At 28.6% G+C, this 18209-nt stretch overlaps 2 protein-coding genes across 3 annotated transcripts; one reads left to right on the top strand and one right to left on the bottom strand.

The window, feature by feature from the left end:
• Positions 1–216: 216 nt before the first annotated feature.
• LOC129972501 (zinc finger protein 184-like) lies at positions 217–6603 on the top strand. 2 transcript variants are annotated; one of them, XM_056086656.1, is made up of 2 exons: positions 217–412; positions 2304–6603. In XM_056086656.1, the coding sequence occupies exon 2, from the start codon at positions 2306–2308 to the stop codon at positions 4253–4255; it is 1950 nt and encodes a 649-aa protein (XP_055942631.1). In that variant the 5' UTR covers positions 217–412; positions 2304–2305; the 3' UTR covers positions 4256–6603. The 2 variants fall into 2 exon arrangements, with proteins under 2 accessions (XP_055942631.1, XP_055942629.1); XM_056086654.1 differs by having other exon boundaries at positions 217–437.
• A 4406-nt stretch (positions 6604–11009) lies between these two features.
• Positions 11010–11621, bottom strand: LOC129971270 (heat shock protein beta-6-like). Its single transcript, XM_056084885.1, has one exon. It carries the CDS (start codon positions 11619–11621, stop codon positions 11010–11012), a length of 612 nt encoding a protein of 203 aa, XP_055940860.1.
• Between the last annotated feature and the right edge of the window lie 6588 nt (positions 11622–18209).

The raw sequence follows: 18209 nt of genomic DNA, 5'->3' as shown, positions 1-18209 counted from the left end.
ATTTTTTTACATTCATTTTTTTTATGAAATGAAATTCTTAAAAAACATTACAATTACCATATAACTTTAATCATTTGCGTTTTTTTAATATTTTATGAATAAAATATAAAGAAGAATTAAATATATGACTTTCATATTTTATACATAATTTTTATTTTAAATTAAACAGATGAAGAAGATAACCATCATGCCTTTTCTTTTCCTCCTTTTTTTATAATTATCGATTGTCTTTCTATATTCCCTAAATAGCGCCCCCTGGGGGAATTGATTTTGTCAGTGAAAATGGCTTCTTAATAATTATGTTCCTTAAGATTAATGACTTAAGTATTTCACTTAAGTATTATTTTTCTGCTTATTCTTCCGTCAAAATTGTACAATTCTAATTGCAGTAACTGTTTCGAAGTAAACAAAAGTAATTCAGATTTGTTGACTTGACAGTACGTTGATCTATTACTTATTTCATTTCGCCTTAAAGAAACTAGTATTAGATAAATTCAGTCATTAGAAATTATCATTCATTTTCATTCATAATTGGAAATCATTAAGATGATCAATGGTAATTTCCTGTGCGCATATCATTTTATTTATGACTGGCGATATATGTGTTTTAAATAATTTTTTTAGAATGATGAGTTTCGTTTCATTTGGATCAGTTATAGTGAATGTTTAATCTGATCCTGAATAAAAATGTGAATCCGATTTATGAGTGGTAAACTCTTAACCAACATTGCAAAGTAGAATTCATGTCTAGTTTCATGTCTTCAAATTCATGTGTCATTAAAAGTATCTCCACTTGTCATACTCTGACAGTCGAAAGTGTGTAATATGGCACTTATCCGGTTCAGATATTTAAGAAACGTTGTGAATTAAAAATGTATATAAAAAAATTGTTCAGAAAATAAGTTGTGTATTTTTATATTTATATTATATTTTATATTTATACATATATTTTTATTTTTACCTAAGAAAATTTGTATTTAGTGAAAAAGTAAAAGTAGTGAAACAAATGATGCATTTAGATATTTTGAGCATCAGGAGAAACATTGTTACAGATGTAGCATTCAAAAATTTAAAAAAAAAAAATGTTTTTTAATGAGAGCTAAATATCTCTTGGAATGGAAATTTCTTTTAATATTACAAATATTATTGGTTTGCATTAAAATATGGCTATTTAACAATGTTATTCAACTATCTTATTTTGGAAAAGTGCTTATGAATGTTTCATATGTACCAATGATTTAATAAATTGTACCTTCTTTTCCATAATAAACTTTTTAAGAAATTATTTTACTGCCTTTGATTTAGTCTTATAAATACGCTGTTTTATTGAAATTAATTCTAGTTATGACAAATTTATTACAGAGGAAGGAATAATTCTTATTTTTGGATTCCAGTAAACTTTTATTGCTGCACATACTGTAATGCTATTATTGCAATGAATATGATTCATTAGATTCTTATTTAGGTTTTATTTTATCAGTGAGGATTATAAATGTGCTAACGAATAAATATTGCAACTCAAGTTACTTACTCTAAATTTTTTTTACTAAACATTTACTGCAATATTCATTTTGTTGTTATTTTTAAATACAACTGATTGCTTTTGTTTAGTGTTTGAAAATAAATTTTGATTTTTAAATTTTTTCTGTTGCTTATATTTTACATTAAGAATTGTTGCTGTTCCATTTAATATGTAATGTTTTTTTTTTTTTTAAATATAAACCTATCAATTCTGTATATACCTTTAATTATGCAGTGTGTTATATATCCATAAATGGAACTATCTTTATTTTTTATTTTTGTTATAATTAATGAGAATATCAATAAAAATTACCTGAAAATATTCTGAAATATTTTTAGTGTCTTATAAGTGTTTCAGTAGTTAGTATACTTGTGTTGCAAGAAGAAATTGATGAATTTTATATAAAAATATGTACAAAATATTCTTAGTTTTTTATTAACTTATATGTTCAAAATAAATTTTGATTTTTAGTATCTCAAAAATTTTTCTGTCATAAAATGTTTAATATTTTCTTTTTATTAATATTTGGCACAAATTTTGTTTGAATGTTATTTATTTTGTCGGAGGTTGCTATTTTTATTACACAAATATGAAAATATTCTTAAGAAGTCTTGCTCTCTTTAATATTTAAATTTATTTATTTTAGAAAATCTTAAAAATCTTGGTGTATCAAAATTATAATATTTTAAGGCTTAGTGAGTCTGTTTAGCTTATTTCAAGGTTTTTTTCCCTTAATTCTTGTTTAAGTTTCCTTAAGTTTTGTTTGTTTTCTTTGTTTCAGTAATGGATGACTCATTACCTCCCAAAGAACTTCCTTCTTTAGATTCGAATTTGCCAGACCAGACTGGGAATGATTCAGACCCTGGAACACACTCTACATCTCCTCAAAGACGATCTTCTGAGAGTGAAAATGCTCCTTCTCCAACATTGCAGGAATCACATTTAGATGGCAGAAATGCAAATTCTTCTGATGAAAATTCTGAAAATGATGAACGATCGTTAAATAGAAATGAGGCTAATGGTGATATTGATGATTCTGAAATATTGATACAAAATCATGGACATCTTTCATCTGGAGTTGTAGCTTTAGATAATGAATCTACTTTTAGTTGCAAATACCCTGGTTGTAATTTTACTTCAGTAGATGCTGAGGTTTATCTTAAGCACGAAGATACCCATGTAGATGGTGGTGCTGTTCATTGTGATATTTGCAATTTAAGGTTTCCATCTTATGCTAATATGAGACGTCATCATCTTCATATGCACCAAGGTATTCGTACATTTGAATGCCAATTCTGTTCTAAGCGATTCCTTCGTAAGGAACAGTTTATGGAACATTTGGTTGGACATTCAAAGCCTAAACCACTTCAGTGCAATTTCTGTAATGGTACGTTCAATTTTCGAGGTCAATTGAGATCACATATATCATCTGAACATCCAGCTGTCTTTGATAAAACATGCCACTTATGTGATTTTAAAGCATCTTCGCCAAATGCTGTTAAACTTCATTATTCTACATTTCACTTAAAACGGAATATGGAGATAAATGGCAATGATAGACCACATGATCTTATTCGACGAGTTCATGTTCATCCTACAGAGAGTGGTGCCATTGATTTAGCTACTGTTTCTCAGAATTTTTCTTTCATGGCAGCTCATTACCCAACTTTTACTGCTTCAGCTGGAGATGCTAATACATGTGCAGCAGGTCCATCTGATTTAAGTCGGAGATCAAAGGTTATTAGTCTGGCTACACCGTATGAGATGACGAGGCTTTCTATTCCTCAAAGTAGCGATCAAAATATAGTAGCTCCTCTGCAAGAGGAGGATAACAGACATACTTGTGTGAGTTCTTTGGCTGCTTCAACTACTATAGTCAGTCCACCTTCATGCCAAGATAGGTCTTGCTCCCGGCCAGAAATTTCTAATGCCACCATTATGTCTCGTGAGTGGGTGCATATTAAGCCTGAACCCCCAGAGCTTTCGATAGATGACAGTCAAAACAGTAATGTCCAGCCCACAAGCACAATGGATTTAACTACTACAGATGTTGTTGAAACTACATGTGTCACATCTAATGAGGCTGGTACTTCAGATGTTCCTTGTAGGAGGAAGATACACAAACATTCATCAACAGATGATGGTGCCTCTGAGAGCCGTTACTCTCCTTCTATCAAGCATTGTGTTGAATCTCAGGCTGTGCCACATACAAATTTGAAGACTGCTCATACATGTAGATATCGACCCTATGAAGATGGTGGCAGCCAGCGCTGCAAAGAATATTCAAGGCACACTTGCCTTTTGCATCGTCGAAATGCAGAAAGGAGAGCACGTTATTCTGACAGTGATGCTGACAGAAATGCACAGAATGAGCATTCAGATGAAGAACGCAAAGTGTTTTATAGTCGTGCGACATCAACAAATCAGTTGGGGCCAACTGAAGCGCATTACACACGAGCAAGCCATGTATCTACTCATCGTAATGATAGTACATCAGAAACTCAAGTGGAGTCCAATTATTATAACCGCAAGAATACGATTGTTATCCGTGATATTGAAAGTTGTACTTTGACATGTGTTTACTGTGGAATCATATTTCCTGATCAGACATTGTATCTTCTGCATCGCAGTTTGCATTCGGAAGCAAGCCCTTGGAAATGTAATTTATGTGGTAAAACCTGTAAAGACAAGTATGACTTCAACTCGCATGTTATAAGTAAAGGCCATTATTAAATTTTTTAGCAATTCATGACTAAACAGCTCAAAGCAACTTCATTCTTCGTGAATCACACTTAAAGGATATACATCTGTTAAAAACACATAAAATGTTGTCCCATTGATTGCATTTGGATAATTGTGATGTAATGGGAAGTGTTATGTATGTTGTTGATTTGAGGTTTTGAAGTCTATTGTAACGCACAGATGGTACTTAATTTTAAACAGATGTGTTTCTATGGTCTTTTTGTAATTCATTCTACCATTGTTCTGACCCTAGATGAGGTGGGCCATTGAATTTCATTGTAAAGACCATATTTTAAGAAAAACTTTTCTCCCATTGCATATTTTGAATTCATTATTCAAAAACTTAATGTCTCTCTATTTTAATGCCTGCAAATTTTTTCAAAAAAATTCCACTCGGTTTTAATTTTAATGTATTTTATGTCAGATTTTAGTTTTATATAATGATATGAAATTCAGTAACGTTATCTGTTGAATACATTTAATAAATCTTTTCTATAATTTGTTATATTTCACATATTTTTTCTGATAATTGTGAATTTACTATTGGGTAAAGGCCAATAGTAAATTTATTATATTTTGCATAGATAATAGAGAGAAATACAGATTTGGCTGAAATAAAGTGCTTAAATATTCTTTTAGAATTTCTACAGTCAAGAGTTTGATGAAATGATAACAATTAACTTAAAGTTGATTAATTTAAACTTTTGTTAAGTGATATCTAAATTGAACATATGTTCTTTTTAGAATATCTTTGTGTTTCAATAATATTTTGATGACACAGTAAAAAAAAAAGATTCAGAGATACATATTGATACACTTAGATAATGTATTTTTTGTGGAGATAAGATTATGAGCTATATCTTTTCATAAATATTAAATTCATATAATTTTGACAACAGATTGTAATATTTGTCAGTGACATGTGCCAATTTATTTAATGGCAGATTGAAATTTATGTAATGGTAGATTTATATTATTTTATTTCAATAATTTTTGTAAACTGTTTTTCCAATTAAAATTCAAGTCTTCAGGTGGCAAAACCAGTTACTACAATTCTTATATGTTCAGTTATTTATTTTTAATGTAATACATGTTCATGTTAATTTGCGCAATTTCTTAAAGTTAAATACATTAGTAAAATATTTTTTTTGGATTCATATAGTATAATTTATCCACATAAAAAATTGTTTCTCTGAGCTAAAGATAATTGGCTGCTTTCAAATAGGCAAGGCAAAATGCATTGGAAAGACTTATAAGACTGTTAATTTATAAGTGTGTAAAATTATTAAAATATGTATTTTTTTTTCATATGAGTTGTCTTTGAAATCTTTTAAAAGAATCCATGTCTTTTCAATAATTTTATATGCAATGCAAGAAACTTGTTTACGCTTTCTTGTAAATAACTGTGAATTATAATTATGTTTATTATTTTAGGATCATTCCTTTAAAAATCAAAATACTTTTATTATTTTAAAATTAATTTATAAGACTAGATTAATTTCTTAAATCATTAATATCAATTTGATATTGCAAATCTATATGTGGAGAATATATTCAGTAATTTGAATAAAAATATAGATAAGGGGAAGAAATGTGAAATTCATTTAATTATTAACAATAATTTTCGTTTCTCTTGACACAAGTGTGCCAAAATCTATGTATTAAATGATTTTGAATTTGTTCCTTAATGTTACAAAAGCAAACACTCTACCTTTCTATTAATTGTAGTTTTTCAGTGTTTTTATTCACTGGATTAGTGTTCTAGTTTACTTTTGAAGTGATTTGACGCACACTTTTGTTATATGTGAATCTGTATTTTAAATGACTTAAATGTTTACAATGGTGTCTGGCACAAAAGTTCTTAAACTATGTGCAGATTGATCCTGTAATTTTTATTAACTGTTAACATCCCAAATTTTGTGATATTATGTGCAATACTTTGTATTATGCAGAAAATAAAAATCAGGTCTGCATCTTGAGATCTGTGTGTGTATTCAATGTATTATTGGATATGGAATATCAAACATGTAATTGAACTCTTTCCTTTGAATATGACTTCCCCATTACCTTGTTTTTGGTAACTCTTGATGTAATATTCTGTTAAATTAAAATGTGTTTGCATGCATTTGAGATGCAAATAATTCCTTGCAACAATGTTCTATGCTCTGGTTTATGTTTCAAGTATTGTTAGCTGTATTAAGCAAAATATTTCTTTCTTCTTTTTTTTTAATCTTTGAATGGTTGGTAAATTTTTTGATAATACTGAATTATGTTCATGCTTCATTTTTTTTTGTCATTTTAATAAATGTATTAAACATGACAGTTTCTGTTATTTTTATGTAAAGTACAATCACATTTTTTAAAAATTAAAGTACCTTGTGTTTTGCTGAATATCTTTATTCTATTTCAGATATAGACGCCATTTAACACACAAGAATTATAAATATTTATTTGTTAGTGTATTAAAAAGAGTTGTTTAATTATTTTTGACTTAGTTTTTTTATTTATAATTATAATTATTTAGGAGTTTCGAAAATTTACTATTTCAATTATTATTATTATTATTTTACAATTTCTTTCCCAAGTCCACAGCTGGTATATTATCAAAATTTAATCATATTGATTCACTGATAATAAAGATTAGATAATAAAGATTAAAATAGTATATATATATATAATCTTCAAGAATACACAAAACAAAATTTCAGTCCTAGCGTATGAGGAAGTTAGTGAAATATGAATTATTAAATTTTGCATTTACAGAGATAAAATAAGTAAAATGAAATTTTTTTTTTAAAAAAAGTAATTCTTTTATTTTTCACTTTTAAAATATAAACCATAAAATAAGTTTTGTCTTGGTATTTTTTCAGTGGGGGAAAAAAACAACCTATATTCATGTTTACTAACATTGAAAAATTTAAAACATAACAAGTAAACTATTTCAAATGGAATTGTAAAAGTTTTTTGAAATTGCATTATGTATATTACAAGGAATAGGTAGATAATATGTTCACAAAGGTAAGAGGCATTGAAAAAGTGATACCTAAGGCAACTATAAATTGATAAATACTCAAGATTAAATACAGTGGGTAAAACAAGTTTCCGTACGCAGCTATGACTGCTAATGAAATGTTAATTTTTTACATAAAATATTTTATTATGAAAATGAAAATTTGATTTGACACAATTTCATTTATGATTTATGAATATTATAAAGAGAAACTATGGAGAAAATTAAATATGTAAGTTGAAAGAATAAAAAAATGCATCAAATAAGGAACAAAAAAGTTTGTACTGTATATACAAAGTACATGAAAGATCTTTTTCATGCTGATTAACTTGCATTTAATGATCGGTAGGCCTTCCTTTGGCCTTTATCACTTCTCTCAAACATTGTGGTATAATCCCAACAAGTTTTTTGTTCTTTCTGGAGAAATATTGCTCCAAATGTCTTAAATGGGACCCTTTTGAGTTTAACCTTGTTCTTTGTGTCATATATATATATTTAGTTCAACACTGAATTTTCCCCATAAATGTTCTATAGGGATTAAATAGGGAGAATGGGGAGGGCTATGAAACTGTTGTTTAACATGATAAAGACATTACTCTTGAGAAATCTTTGAGGTGTGCTTAGGATCATTGTCCTGATGGAAAGTAAAGTCAGTCCCAAGAGACAATTTTTCTGCATTCGTTTAAACATTTTGTTTTAGAAAGTCAAGATACATGTACCTTTCCATATTTCCTTCTATGAAACATAAATTTCCGATACCAGCAGCACTCATATACCTCCATACCATGCTTCTGCCATTACCGTACTTCACAGTTTCACATAAATTCTTAATTAACATAGGCTGCTTTGGTTTTTTTCCAGACTATAACTCGATCATCTGATCCACAGATATTAAATTTTGATTCACCACTACAAAGGACAGATTCCTAAAAAAGATAGAGGCTTGCTTATATACTTCTTTACAAACTCGAGATGCTTTTAACTGTTGCAGAGACTTAACAAACTTCTTACGGGCCGCACATTCATTATAACCTTTTTTTTAATGATATTTCTCACCATTAGCGATGCGAATTTAATGTTGTAATCAACCATTAAATCAGTTGAAAGTTGAGGTGCACTAATCCATAGGATTATCTTGCACCTTACACATGATATTTCATTTATGCGATTTAACTTCGGGGGTTTTCTGGATCAGTCTCTATCTTCAAATGTTTGCAGCTCACGGTATCTTTCAATAATATACTGCACTGTAGACTTTGGTTTGCTAGCAATTTCACTAATTCTTTACATAGATTCACTAATTCTTTACATTTTTTCACAACCGAATCACTAACTCTCCAATGGCTTTCAGAACTTTCATTTTAAGATCATCAGATACAAATTGAAATTAATCAACGATTGCTATGTCATGTTCTTCACTCTGACATACCATGAAAGTCCGAATATTTACTATGGGTCAGTTGTAAAACACATCAGAAAGCATTTGCATATTGCGTACGGAAACTTTTTGCATGATTTGTCATTTATCTCAAAAATTGCAAAAAGACTAGCTACGTTTAGTAAAAAAAAGAAATTAGTTATGAAAATCCCTTTTAAAGATTCATATTAAACATATATAGGAAATTTATAAAGATGAAAAGCAAAGAATAGAAATTATGCTTGTTTATTTTTATTTTAGTCTTCCATATGGAAAATTTTTTTACCCACTGTATATAAATAAAAACAGTATGAATTATTGTATATAATTTTATTTCACCATTTATTTATAGAGAATTAAATAAAATTCAGAGTAATGGTTCGAGATCAGATGTGTTTAACTATTCAGTAAGCAATATAATGCAAGATTTTTTTTCCTGCGGTCTTAAGTAAAAAATTAAAAACATAAATTTAATTACATTTTCTCGGAAGTTGTTTTAACATTTTCATGTTATTTATTAATTAGTAAAAATCTTAAAGTCCTATATTATGAATAGTATTCAATACAATGAATGTAAATTCCATTCAAAATTGCATGTAAAAGCTTAATCTATATTTAAAATATTCTGTAATTTTCTTCAGGTTTTTTTTAAAAAATAAGGTAATTTTCATATACATATAACCTTTTCTCAAATCATGAAAGACATAATTATTGTTGAATTAATGTCTACATATCTTTAATGAATACCTTTAAATATTAATTTCCTTTATGTATGAGATCATAATGTCTATGGTTAAATAGCCAAATACTCACATTATTATTTTATCCTAACTAGATCCACGTTTAACTATCTGAAGCTCTTTGTAATGTACCTCTAGTTTTTAAAGTAATATATATAATATTCTAGATACATAAAGACTATGAAATTCCTTATTGAAACAATTTATGTTAATAAATTGTTATTTATACATATAACTTTAAAGTTAAATACATTTCTTCCTGTTCAATGTTTTATACTTGATTCTAGAAGATCTTAACCTTTTGTATTTGAATGGTGACTCTCACTTACTATTTAAGACAGTGCATCATTTTGATGCTTTATTTGTTTATTTTTTAATTTACTTACAACTGGCAAGACGTGGAAAATATGAATTAAAACAATTACATATATTGATTTTTCGGAGCAATGAACAAGTTCTGTATTAAGTGAATAAACATGCATCAAATTATTTTTCCACGTGCAAAGGGTTAAAATATAATTAGCTAATTCAAAAACAAATCAGCTTAATGATTCAATTAAATAGCCCAAATATAAACAGTATGATGCATATAACAAAAACTATTTTCTCCTGAATACTTACTAGTTATAGTTACTACATATAGTTCAATTTTTATTATATATATTAAAATGTAATTACAGTAAAATGGAGATATAATCTCATTTTTAAACAATCTAATACTTTAAACATTTATAATACTACTTAAAAGTATTTATGATAAACTCGACTTATCTTCTTTATTTAAATAATTATTAACATATAAATTTAGGTAGTATTCATTATATATATATAATCAATAGCACTCTTTAAAAAGAAAGCATTAATCATAATTTCTTTTAATATTAAAAAGATAAGTGCTCAGCTTTTCCCTTTCAGAATAAACATTTTTCTTTTTAATTAATCGCAAAATATTTTAAAACAGAAGTTATCTCGAAGGTTTTAAAATAATCTCTTTTGTACTAACAGATAAAGAATTTCTCAGTGCTCTTAAAATAATTCAAATTCTTTGAAATATTTTGAAACACTTGAAAAACTTCAATTAAAGTATTGTAACATCAATAATATTTTATATTTAACTTTTATTATTAATTATACTATAATAGTTATTACCTTAAGTAAAAACTTTCAACTATTTAAGAAACTATAGAAGTTAATATTCTAAAAAGGTCTACATATTTTACAGAATTTAATAATATTATCCACATTTCATATTGTTTAATATCAAAGTTTTCATATGTACTATTTTTTAGATACATAATAAATATAATTTTTAAGATTTATATAAAATTTTTAATAAATAGCTTTCTTAAAAAAAATTGACTTGATTTCACACTTAAGAACTGAACATAAAAAAAAAACCAATAGTGTAAAGAATGTTTCAGTAAAATAAACACATAATGATTAATTTCCATTTTTTTTTTTATTGTACCATTAATTTATGAAATACTTACAAATGAATGAAACTCAAATGACAGATCACCATGATGAACACATACATTTCACATATGGAATGTCCTTGCAACAGTCTTCAAAATAATATTATTTGTCATTCTTCTGCGTTTGCTTGTCTTTACCTTCTACCTTGTCATCCGATTTATCTTTTGTCATTTCAACAGGAACTACTCTACTAGTGGTATCCTTGGATGGTTTCATTGGGGCTTCTATGGTCAATTGGCCATTTGTGTTTAGACGAGATACTACAGCATCAGGATCTACTCCTTCCGGTAAACTGAAGGACCGAGTCATTTCGTGATATTCATATACATCATCGGCTTTAGTTTCATGTTTAGCAGAAATGGTGAGTTTGTCATTGACTACTTTCACCGTTATTTCATCAGGTTGATAGTTGGACGTATCCATTTGGACTTGGAACTTGTTGTCTTTGGTTATCACTTGACATTTTGTTTTCGGTTCATAAACAGCCACAGCGTTGGGTTTGCGTTTTCGTTTTCTTCCGTTCACGAGTTCGTAATCGTCGTCCCAATCCAATAAAGCAGCTGGTAAACGGCGGACGACATGGCCCACTCTCTGATCCATTTCATTTTCCAATAAATCCAGAAGATTCAGCATCAATGGACGATTTCGGCGCCTGCGATGCTCTAAAGTAGGCAAAAGCGGGAGATAATCATCAAGAAGAGTTGCCAGAGACATTTTATAAACGATATCACTTGAATGTTCCTCTCCAAAAAGTAAGATTACTGTTCAAGGAACACAGATCACTTGGTAGAATCGACAATCAACTAAAATTATCGCTTGAATATTCGAAACTCAATCCAATGTAACAAAGTAATAATTCACAGCAGTTTGTGGGGTACAAAGATCCGAAGTGAAAAAGACGAACACTTCTCGCTCAAAAAACTCACTTTGTCAATTCTCATGAATCCGTAAACGTCCGCGCACTCTTATATAGCCGCGGTGTAGCTTTGGAGAAAGCACTAGAATGTTCTTCCGGAAACAAGAGTTAACGAGAAATTTCACGAAGTTCTGAAGTGTTTTTGTAGATGGCAGCACGAGACATGAGCAGGTGCACAGTGGAAAAACATTTTGATTATTTATGAAATATTTGATTTATATTAGCCATTCGGTGCTGCTATTAATAAAAATAAAGATTCACGCATTGAATCTTTTCTGTTTTTTTCACTGCTTTTCAATTTTTTCTTATTGACTATATTTTCAATAGTATATTTTAACGCTAAATATTCGTGAAAAACTATTTGTATGTTTTCAGGGCGCCGTTTTACAATTTTCATAACCAGCGCCTTTATACAGTGGCGATATTAACGAAAAATGGTTTAGGGTTATCACTTGAAATGATGTCTTGATAATAAAATAAATGAACTTTTTCCCTTAATTTTTTTTAAATATGTAAATTTTTTATGCTTTGTTAAAACTTGCACTCAAACATATTTATTGAAGAATTACCTAATACATATGTTTATATTACTAAAAAAAATTAACATTGCAAATGTTATTCAAAACATCTGGATTTAATATATTACTTAACTCTGTCATCTTACAAGCAGAAAAAAATTAATTTACATTTATAATATGCTAAATATTTGAAAAATATATAGCTGAAGAAAGGTATGTAAATAAATAAATAATATTTTATTTAATTTATTGATTAACATTAAATTATGCTAACATATTAAATCCATTTTCACAAAAACTTTCGGATCACGTATCAAAGAATATAACATTAATTTTAAATGCAAATAAAGGGAGACAATTATAAAGCAAGAGATTTCAATACGCGGAAGAAGTTAATTATAAAAATTGAGCTTTCTGGACTTTATATATCTAATATTTGTAAAATGTCACTTTAAACAGAAATACTTGTAGGATTTGCTACCAATCTTCCTGGAGTAAATCTTCAGAGAGATTCTCATAGTTGATCTCGGGGAATTTTTAATTATTCTCAGTACTGAAAATAATCTGTATGCTAGAACTACGAGATGAATACAAGTGCTGAAAAAGGAGTTAAATTGTTGAAAATGATATAGCTTAGAGATTCAACCAGCAATTCTACATTTTCGTCAAAATTTTGCAAAAGCTGCAAAACTTTTATACTACTTATGTTGCTTTGATATTTATTTTCTCTTATACGAAATCGATAGAAAGTTTTGTAATTGTCAAAAAATTGGAACTCGGGATTTTGACGAATCTGTACGTTTTAGACCTTATTTCGAAAATCATTTTTGGCATTATGCCTGTCAGCGGCAAAGGTAACTCAAAACTGCTCTGAGCTAGACGAATGAAATTTGGTGCATGGCATTTATATCAAATGTGTAGATCCCTATAAAATTTCTGTTCCAAGAAATTTTGTCTTTCCGGCAATTTGAACATAAATAAGCACGATAAGTACAAAACGAAGAGAGATAGAACGATTAAATTCGGTACTCAGATTTAACATCTATTGTGAACAAACATAAAATTTTGAGCAAACTCCGACAAGGGGTTGACCGTATGTTATTCTGTACTTTTCGCATGTAAAAGCGATAATTAAAAAACGCAGTGATTTAAATATATCAAATTTGGTACTTTAATTTGTAACTACAAGTGTAATTCTGTGTCAAAATTTTGTTTTAGTTTATTGAGTAAAACGCGTCGAAAACTCAAATTCGATTTTCGGATACTTTTAACCGCATTCCAGAAATAAAATCGATCGACAAAGTTCCCCTTTTAACACAGAAATATCGTCAAACGTCGGTATTATATCTGCACATATTTAAAATCTTGTAATCTGAAGTTTCAGGATTTTCATTTATCAGTTAATACGATTTTGCTGAAAAGCAAGCTAGAATTTTAATTTTATTGATCTAAATCATTTAACTTGTCTTTTGAAAATACCTTTGCCCTTTTAAACAACAAAATTGGCTATTATTAGCAAGAACAAATATTTTACGCCTGGCGTCAATATTTTTAAAAAGTCACTACGTTCGCCAATTTCAAGATTTTCTACTATTATGGTAACCTTTCTGTTCTTCGAAATGACGTCTCTGATTGGTTATTAAAGTGACAATTAAAAAAAAAATGTGTAAGATAAACAATTTAATTGCCTGCTAGTGCCAAACTTGTCGCATGTTCCCTTTTTTTTTTTTTTAAATAATAATTTTTCTTCTTTTGAACGGTGTTTAGAATAAAATGATTAAATTGGTACACTTTTCTCAGAGCATTTAAAAAGTGGTTTATTTTAAAGTGGGATTTTTAAAAAAAATTGTGTAAAATTTAGTGAATGTTGAATAAATAAAATAGATAAACATCAATTTTATTTTCAAACTTTGCACAGAATAAGTAAACTTTGTTATTTTGTTAGAAAACTAATTAACTTATTGCATTTAAAACGGCTATCAATTACACAGAATCATGTTTCTTACTTTTTTAAAAATAAAATGATTGCTTATTAATTATTAAGTAAGAATATTTAGTAAAAAATATTTGATCATTCATTAATTGAGAATGTCAATACAAGATTACATAGGCCTCGCCTCTTAGTAAATGTTAGGAACATTTTTTAAAAATTTAAAAAATCGTGGAAGTTTGGAAAAATGTTGCATTCTCATATTTTGAATTTTAAAATTATGCAGAAATTCTCCATTTGTAAAAATTTAAGGCATTGTCTCGGGTTATATTCGAAATCACGCTTAATTATTAATTAAGTAAAATTTAAAAAAATTCATTCTGATGTACATATTTTTTTCCTGTATCTTTAAAAATAAAAGTCACTGCTTTGACAGTTTCGAAATCAGTGGCTTTGGCACAATGTAAATTAATTTGAAATCACGCTGAATTATTAAGTAAAATTTAAAAAAATGATATAAAATATTTGAATTATATTTTAAATATTTTTTATATGTAGCTGAAATAGTAGCATAATTTGTCACGCTCGTAACATTTTGTGCAGTTAACATAGGTTCGGGTGTGAAATTCGACAAATCAAGTAGTTTTTTGCTCTAATATCTCCCGAATTATTGAGGGTCTAATGTACTCGTATCAGAGGTGGCGGTAGAGATTTGCCGACGAGGGGGCAAGACAAATCCGACAGGGGGGCAAGCACAATATCTCTAATTTGACTTCAAAATAACTCTTAATAATTAATTTTACATTTAATTAAAGAAAATAAAGTATTATTTAATTCTTTTTATTCATATCCTTTTTTTTTCATTGTTAAAACTTTATAAAGTTATTTGTAAAAAAAAACATGTTCTCAGTTTCTTTTACTAACCATCAAAATATTGTCAATATTTATGACTATTTTTTTTATGAGACTCTTGAGATTTAATTTCTCTGCGATCTAATTTAAGAAAAAAATAGTCATTCTATTCTAGATTGTAGTATATAGATAGAAACACAGATTGTATCAGATTGAAGCATCGTGATAAATGGAAAAATACATACTCTTACTATTTTATATGAGAAGCTATATAAAATGAACGTTGAAACAAAAAGTTTTATAAAAGTAACTGTTTTAGAAATTCAGAATAATAAATAAAAAATATTCGATGTTTTCTTCAAAAACCGATTTTTCTTTTAGTCCCCTACCTGAAATATTTGTTAAGTAAGAATTGCAACAACGAGTAAGAATCAAGATGTGTTTCGAATCCGAGGAGAATAAGTGCGCGTACTCAACAAACCTTTACTATAGTTCGGACACGAACAATATAGAATGCAGAAAAGATACAATATGTTGTTTTTTAAAATATTTTGTAAATATATGTACAAAATTACTATTTTATGTAAGATATAAAAAATATTCTTATGAAAAATGGACTGTTTAAACGTTAGATCCCCCTTGTATTTATTTTTCTATATATATTTAGGCTTAAAAAAACCAATGCATTTTATTTGAAAAAAAATTAGATCTTGAACATGAATTCACCTATCTCCATTTTTATTTATGCACTTTCTGACTATTCTATGTACTATTGAGTACTTCCTTAATTCGAAGTTATTACAAGCTAATATTCCGACCAAAAGGTGAGTTTTATCCCCTCAGTTGCATACATAGGCTTTTTTAACCCCTTCATATATAATGACGAGTCTAACTCGAGTATGGAATTATTTAATTTTTAATTTTAAATCTGAAATTAAGTGAAAGTATTAAGTAATATAAAACGCTAAAATCACTTGAAAACGCATCATTACCTCAAATGCAATTATATTTTTCTGGGGATTAAGGTAACGATAATTGTCCCAAATAAGATCTGCCATTTACTTAGGAAGTAAGTAAATTCGTATATCAAGGGGTTAAAGTGTTATTTATGAATATTCTAAGAATGACTATTTTAATCATCTTTTTATTAAGGCATCTTTATTCAAAGTCTATTAAAAATTTAGGAGCATCTGAAATTATATACTTTTTGCCAATAATAGTAATTGAAAGAAAAGTATATATAAATTATACGTTCTCCGATTACATAGTCATAATATTGAATGCAGAGTCTTAAGCATTTAGGTAGTAATTTATTTAAAAAAATTAGCGCATACTTGGATAAACTCTTTTAGTGTAGCTAAAAAGTTACCATACCAAAAATATTTTTTTTTGTCGTCAACTGCAGTCGGTATCATTTCTGTAGAGTAATAATTGTAGCCTGATAAATTAGATTGCAAAAGAAAACAGATATTTTATTGTTGAATGGATTTAATTTACAATTATACAATTTACTTACTCCATTGATTTATAACGAATTCACATAATTGGGTTACAGCAAAATAACTCTTCTTAGTATGCATACTCACAAGAGTGTCAAAAGAAAACATTGTGTGTGTATGCGTGTGTGTTTTTTTAATTAGATTAACTAGATTTTAGTCAGGCAATTCTCATAGTGAAACGAATAAAATAAATTTATCAATTCGTTACCGAGGAATTAACAATTATATGTATAAGATGAATAATTTTAGAACTTGGATTTTAGTTATGAATTATAGAAAACAACTCTATTGTCCTATTCATGAATAATATAAAAGCTCCAATTTCTCTTATAATTCCACTGGCAGACAATAGAAGTGCTCGATGAAAACAATTTTTTTTTTATAATCAATGACAAAATCTTAGCCGAAGGATAAAGATTAGTCGGGATAAAAGTGACGTGTTTATTTGCCAGATTGACTATTCTGCTAAACATAGTATAAATTATATGCTGAATGAACATTATGACATTTAAATAAAATGACAGAATTTGGACTCGTCGACATCCCTTCACATTGAATTCTTAGTCAAACGATCAAATTTTCTTGACAAAATGCGACATGTCTTATGTTTTATACACATGCCGCCTTGTCGGTTATATTGCCAAAAGTAGTGCAAATTATAAGCTTAATTAATGTCTGAAAATCTGCGAACTTAACGTCTTCGACATTCATTGCATTCAGTTCTTAGTTTGGTCTATCAAAAATTGTCTGTAAAATATGGCATATTATTGACGTAGAATTCTATCGATTATTGACCTACCTCCAAATGATGTTGCTAAATATATTCAAAACACTTTAACCATTACTTGAATATTTCGATTGTTTACAATATATTAACTTTAAGGTGAATTTTAAACAATCGTATTCGATAATGCTCAACTCTCTACAACCATTATGAAATGGTAAACACTTTTGCCGACGAAACTGAATTTCTAGCCGACGGGGGGGGGGGGCAAGAGGCTGCCGACAGGGGGGCAATTGCCCCCTTCCCCGACTGCTACCGCCGCCTCTGGTCTATACCACAAGAAATATCGCGAGATTATAATTCCTCCTCCCCCTCCAAGCTCTACTGTAAACGTACTATTTTCTGTCGAAAGCGTTCTCCATATATATTATAATCCCATATTGTCATCTGATTGAACCTTGATCATTATTCTAGAAAACCCATTTACACTAATCTAGGATACAATTCTGACGTGCCTTGCACCAGAGCTGGATCGATTTTGCATTCGAAAGCTTATGGACGGCAACAAGCCATGGAAACCAAACAAGTGGGCTTCCTCGCGTTTCTTTATTGTTTATTAAATAAATAGTCAGATACTTATGGGAACTCCTGGAGTCTGTACGCCATCGGTTTGGTACAGTCTACTTCTTAGTTGCGTGGTCTGCTTGGTTTAAATGCATTTTAACAACCAGCACTCACTTTCTATTTCCTAACGACAAAAACTATTAACGATTTTGGAAAGTTTAACTCGCTATATATGCCTTTCAAGGATCGACCATTTCAATGATATTCAACAATTACACCTTTCTCTATGTCAGACAGAG

The sequence above is a fragment of the Argiope bruennichi genome, chromosome 6, assembly GCF_947563725.1.
Source record: "Argiope bruennichi chromosome 6, qqArgBrue1.1, whole genome shotgun sequence".
NCBI lineage: Eukaryota > Metazoa > Arthropoda > Arachnida > Araneae > Araneidae > Argiope > Argiope bruennichi.
The sequence above is the reverse complement of the archived record's forward strand: the minus strand, read 5'-3'. Positions and strand labels throughout refer to the sequence as shown.

Excerpts from the sequence above, each read along its gene's own strand:
- LOC129971270 (XM_056084885.1), bottom strand. The coding sequence starts at position 11,621 with ATGTCTCTGGCAACTCTTCTTGATGATTATCTCCCGCTTTTGCCTACT.
- LOC129972501 (XM_056086656.1), top strand. The coding sequence starts at position 2,306 with ATGGATGACTCATTACCTCCCAAAGAACTTCCTTCTTTAGATTCGAAT.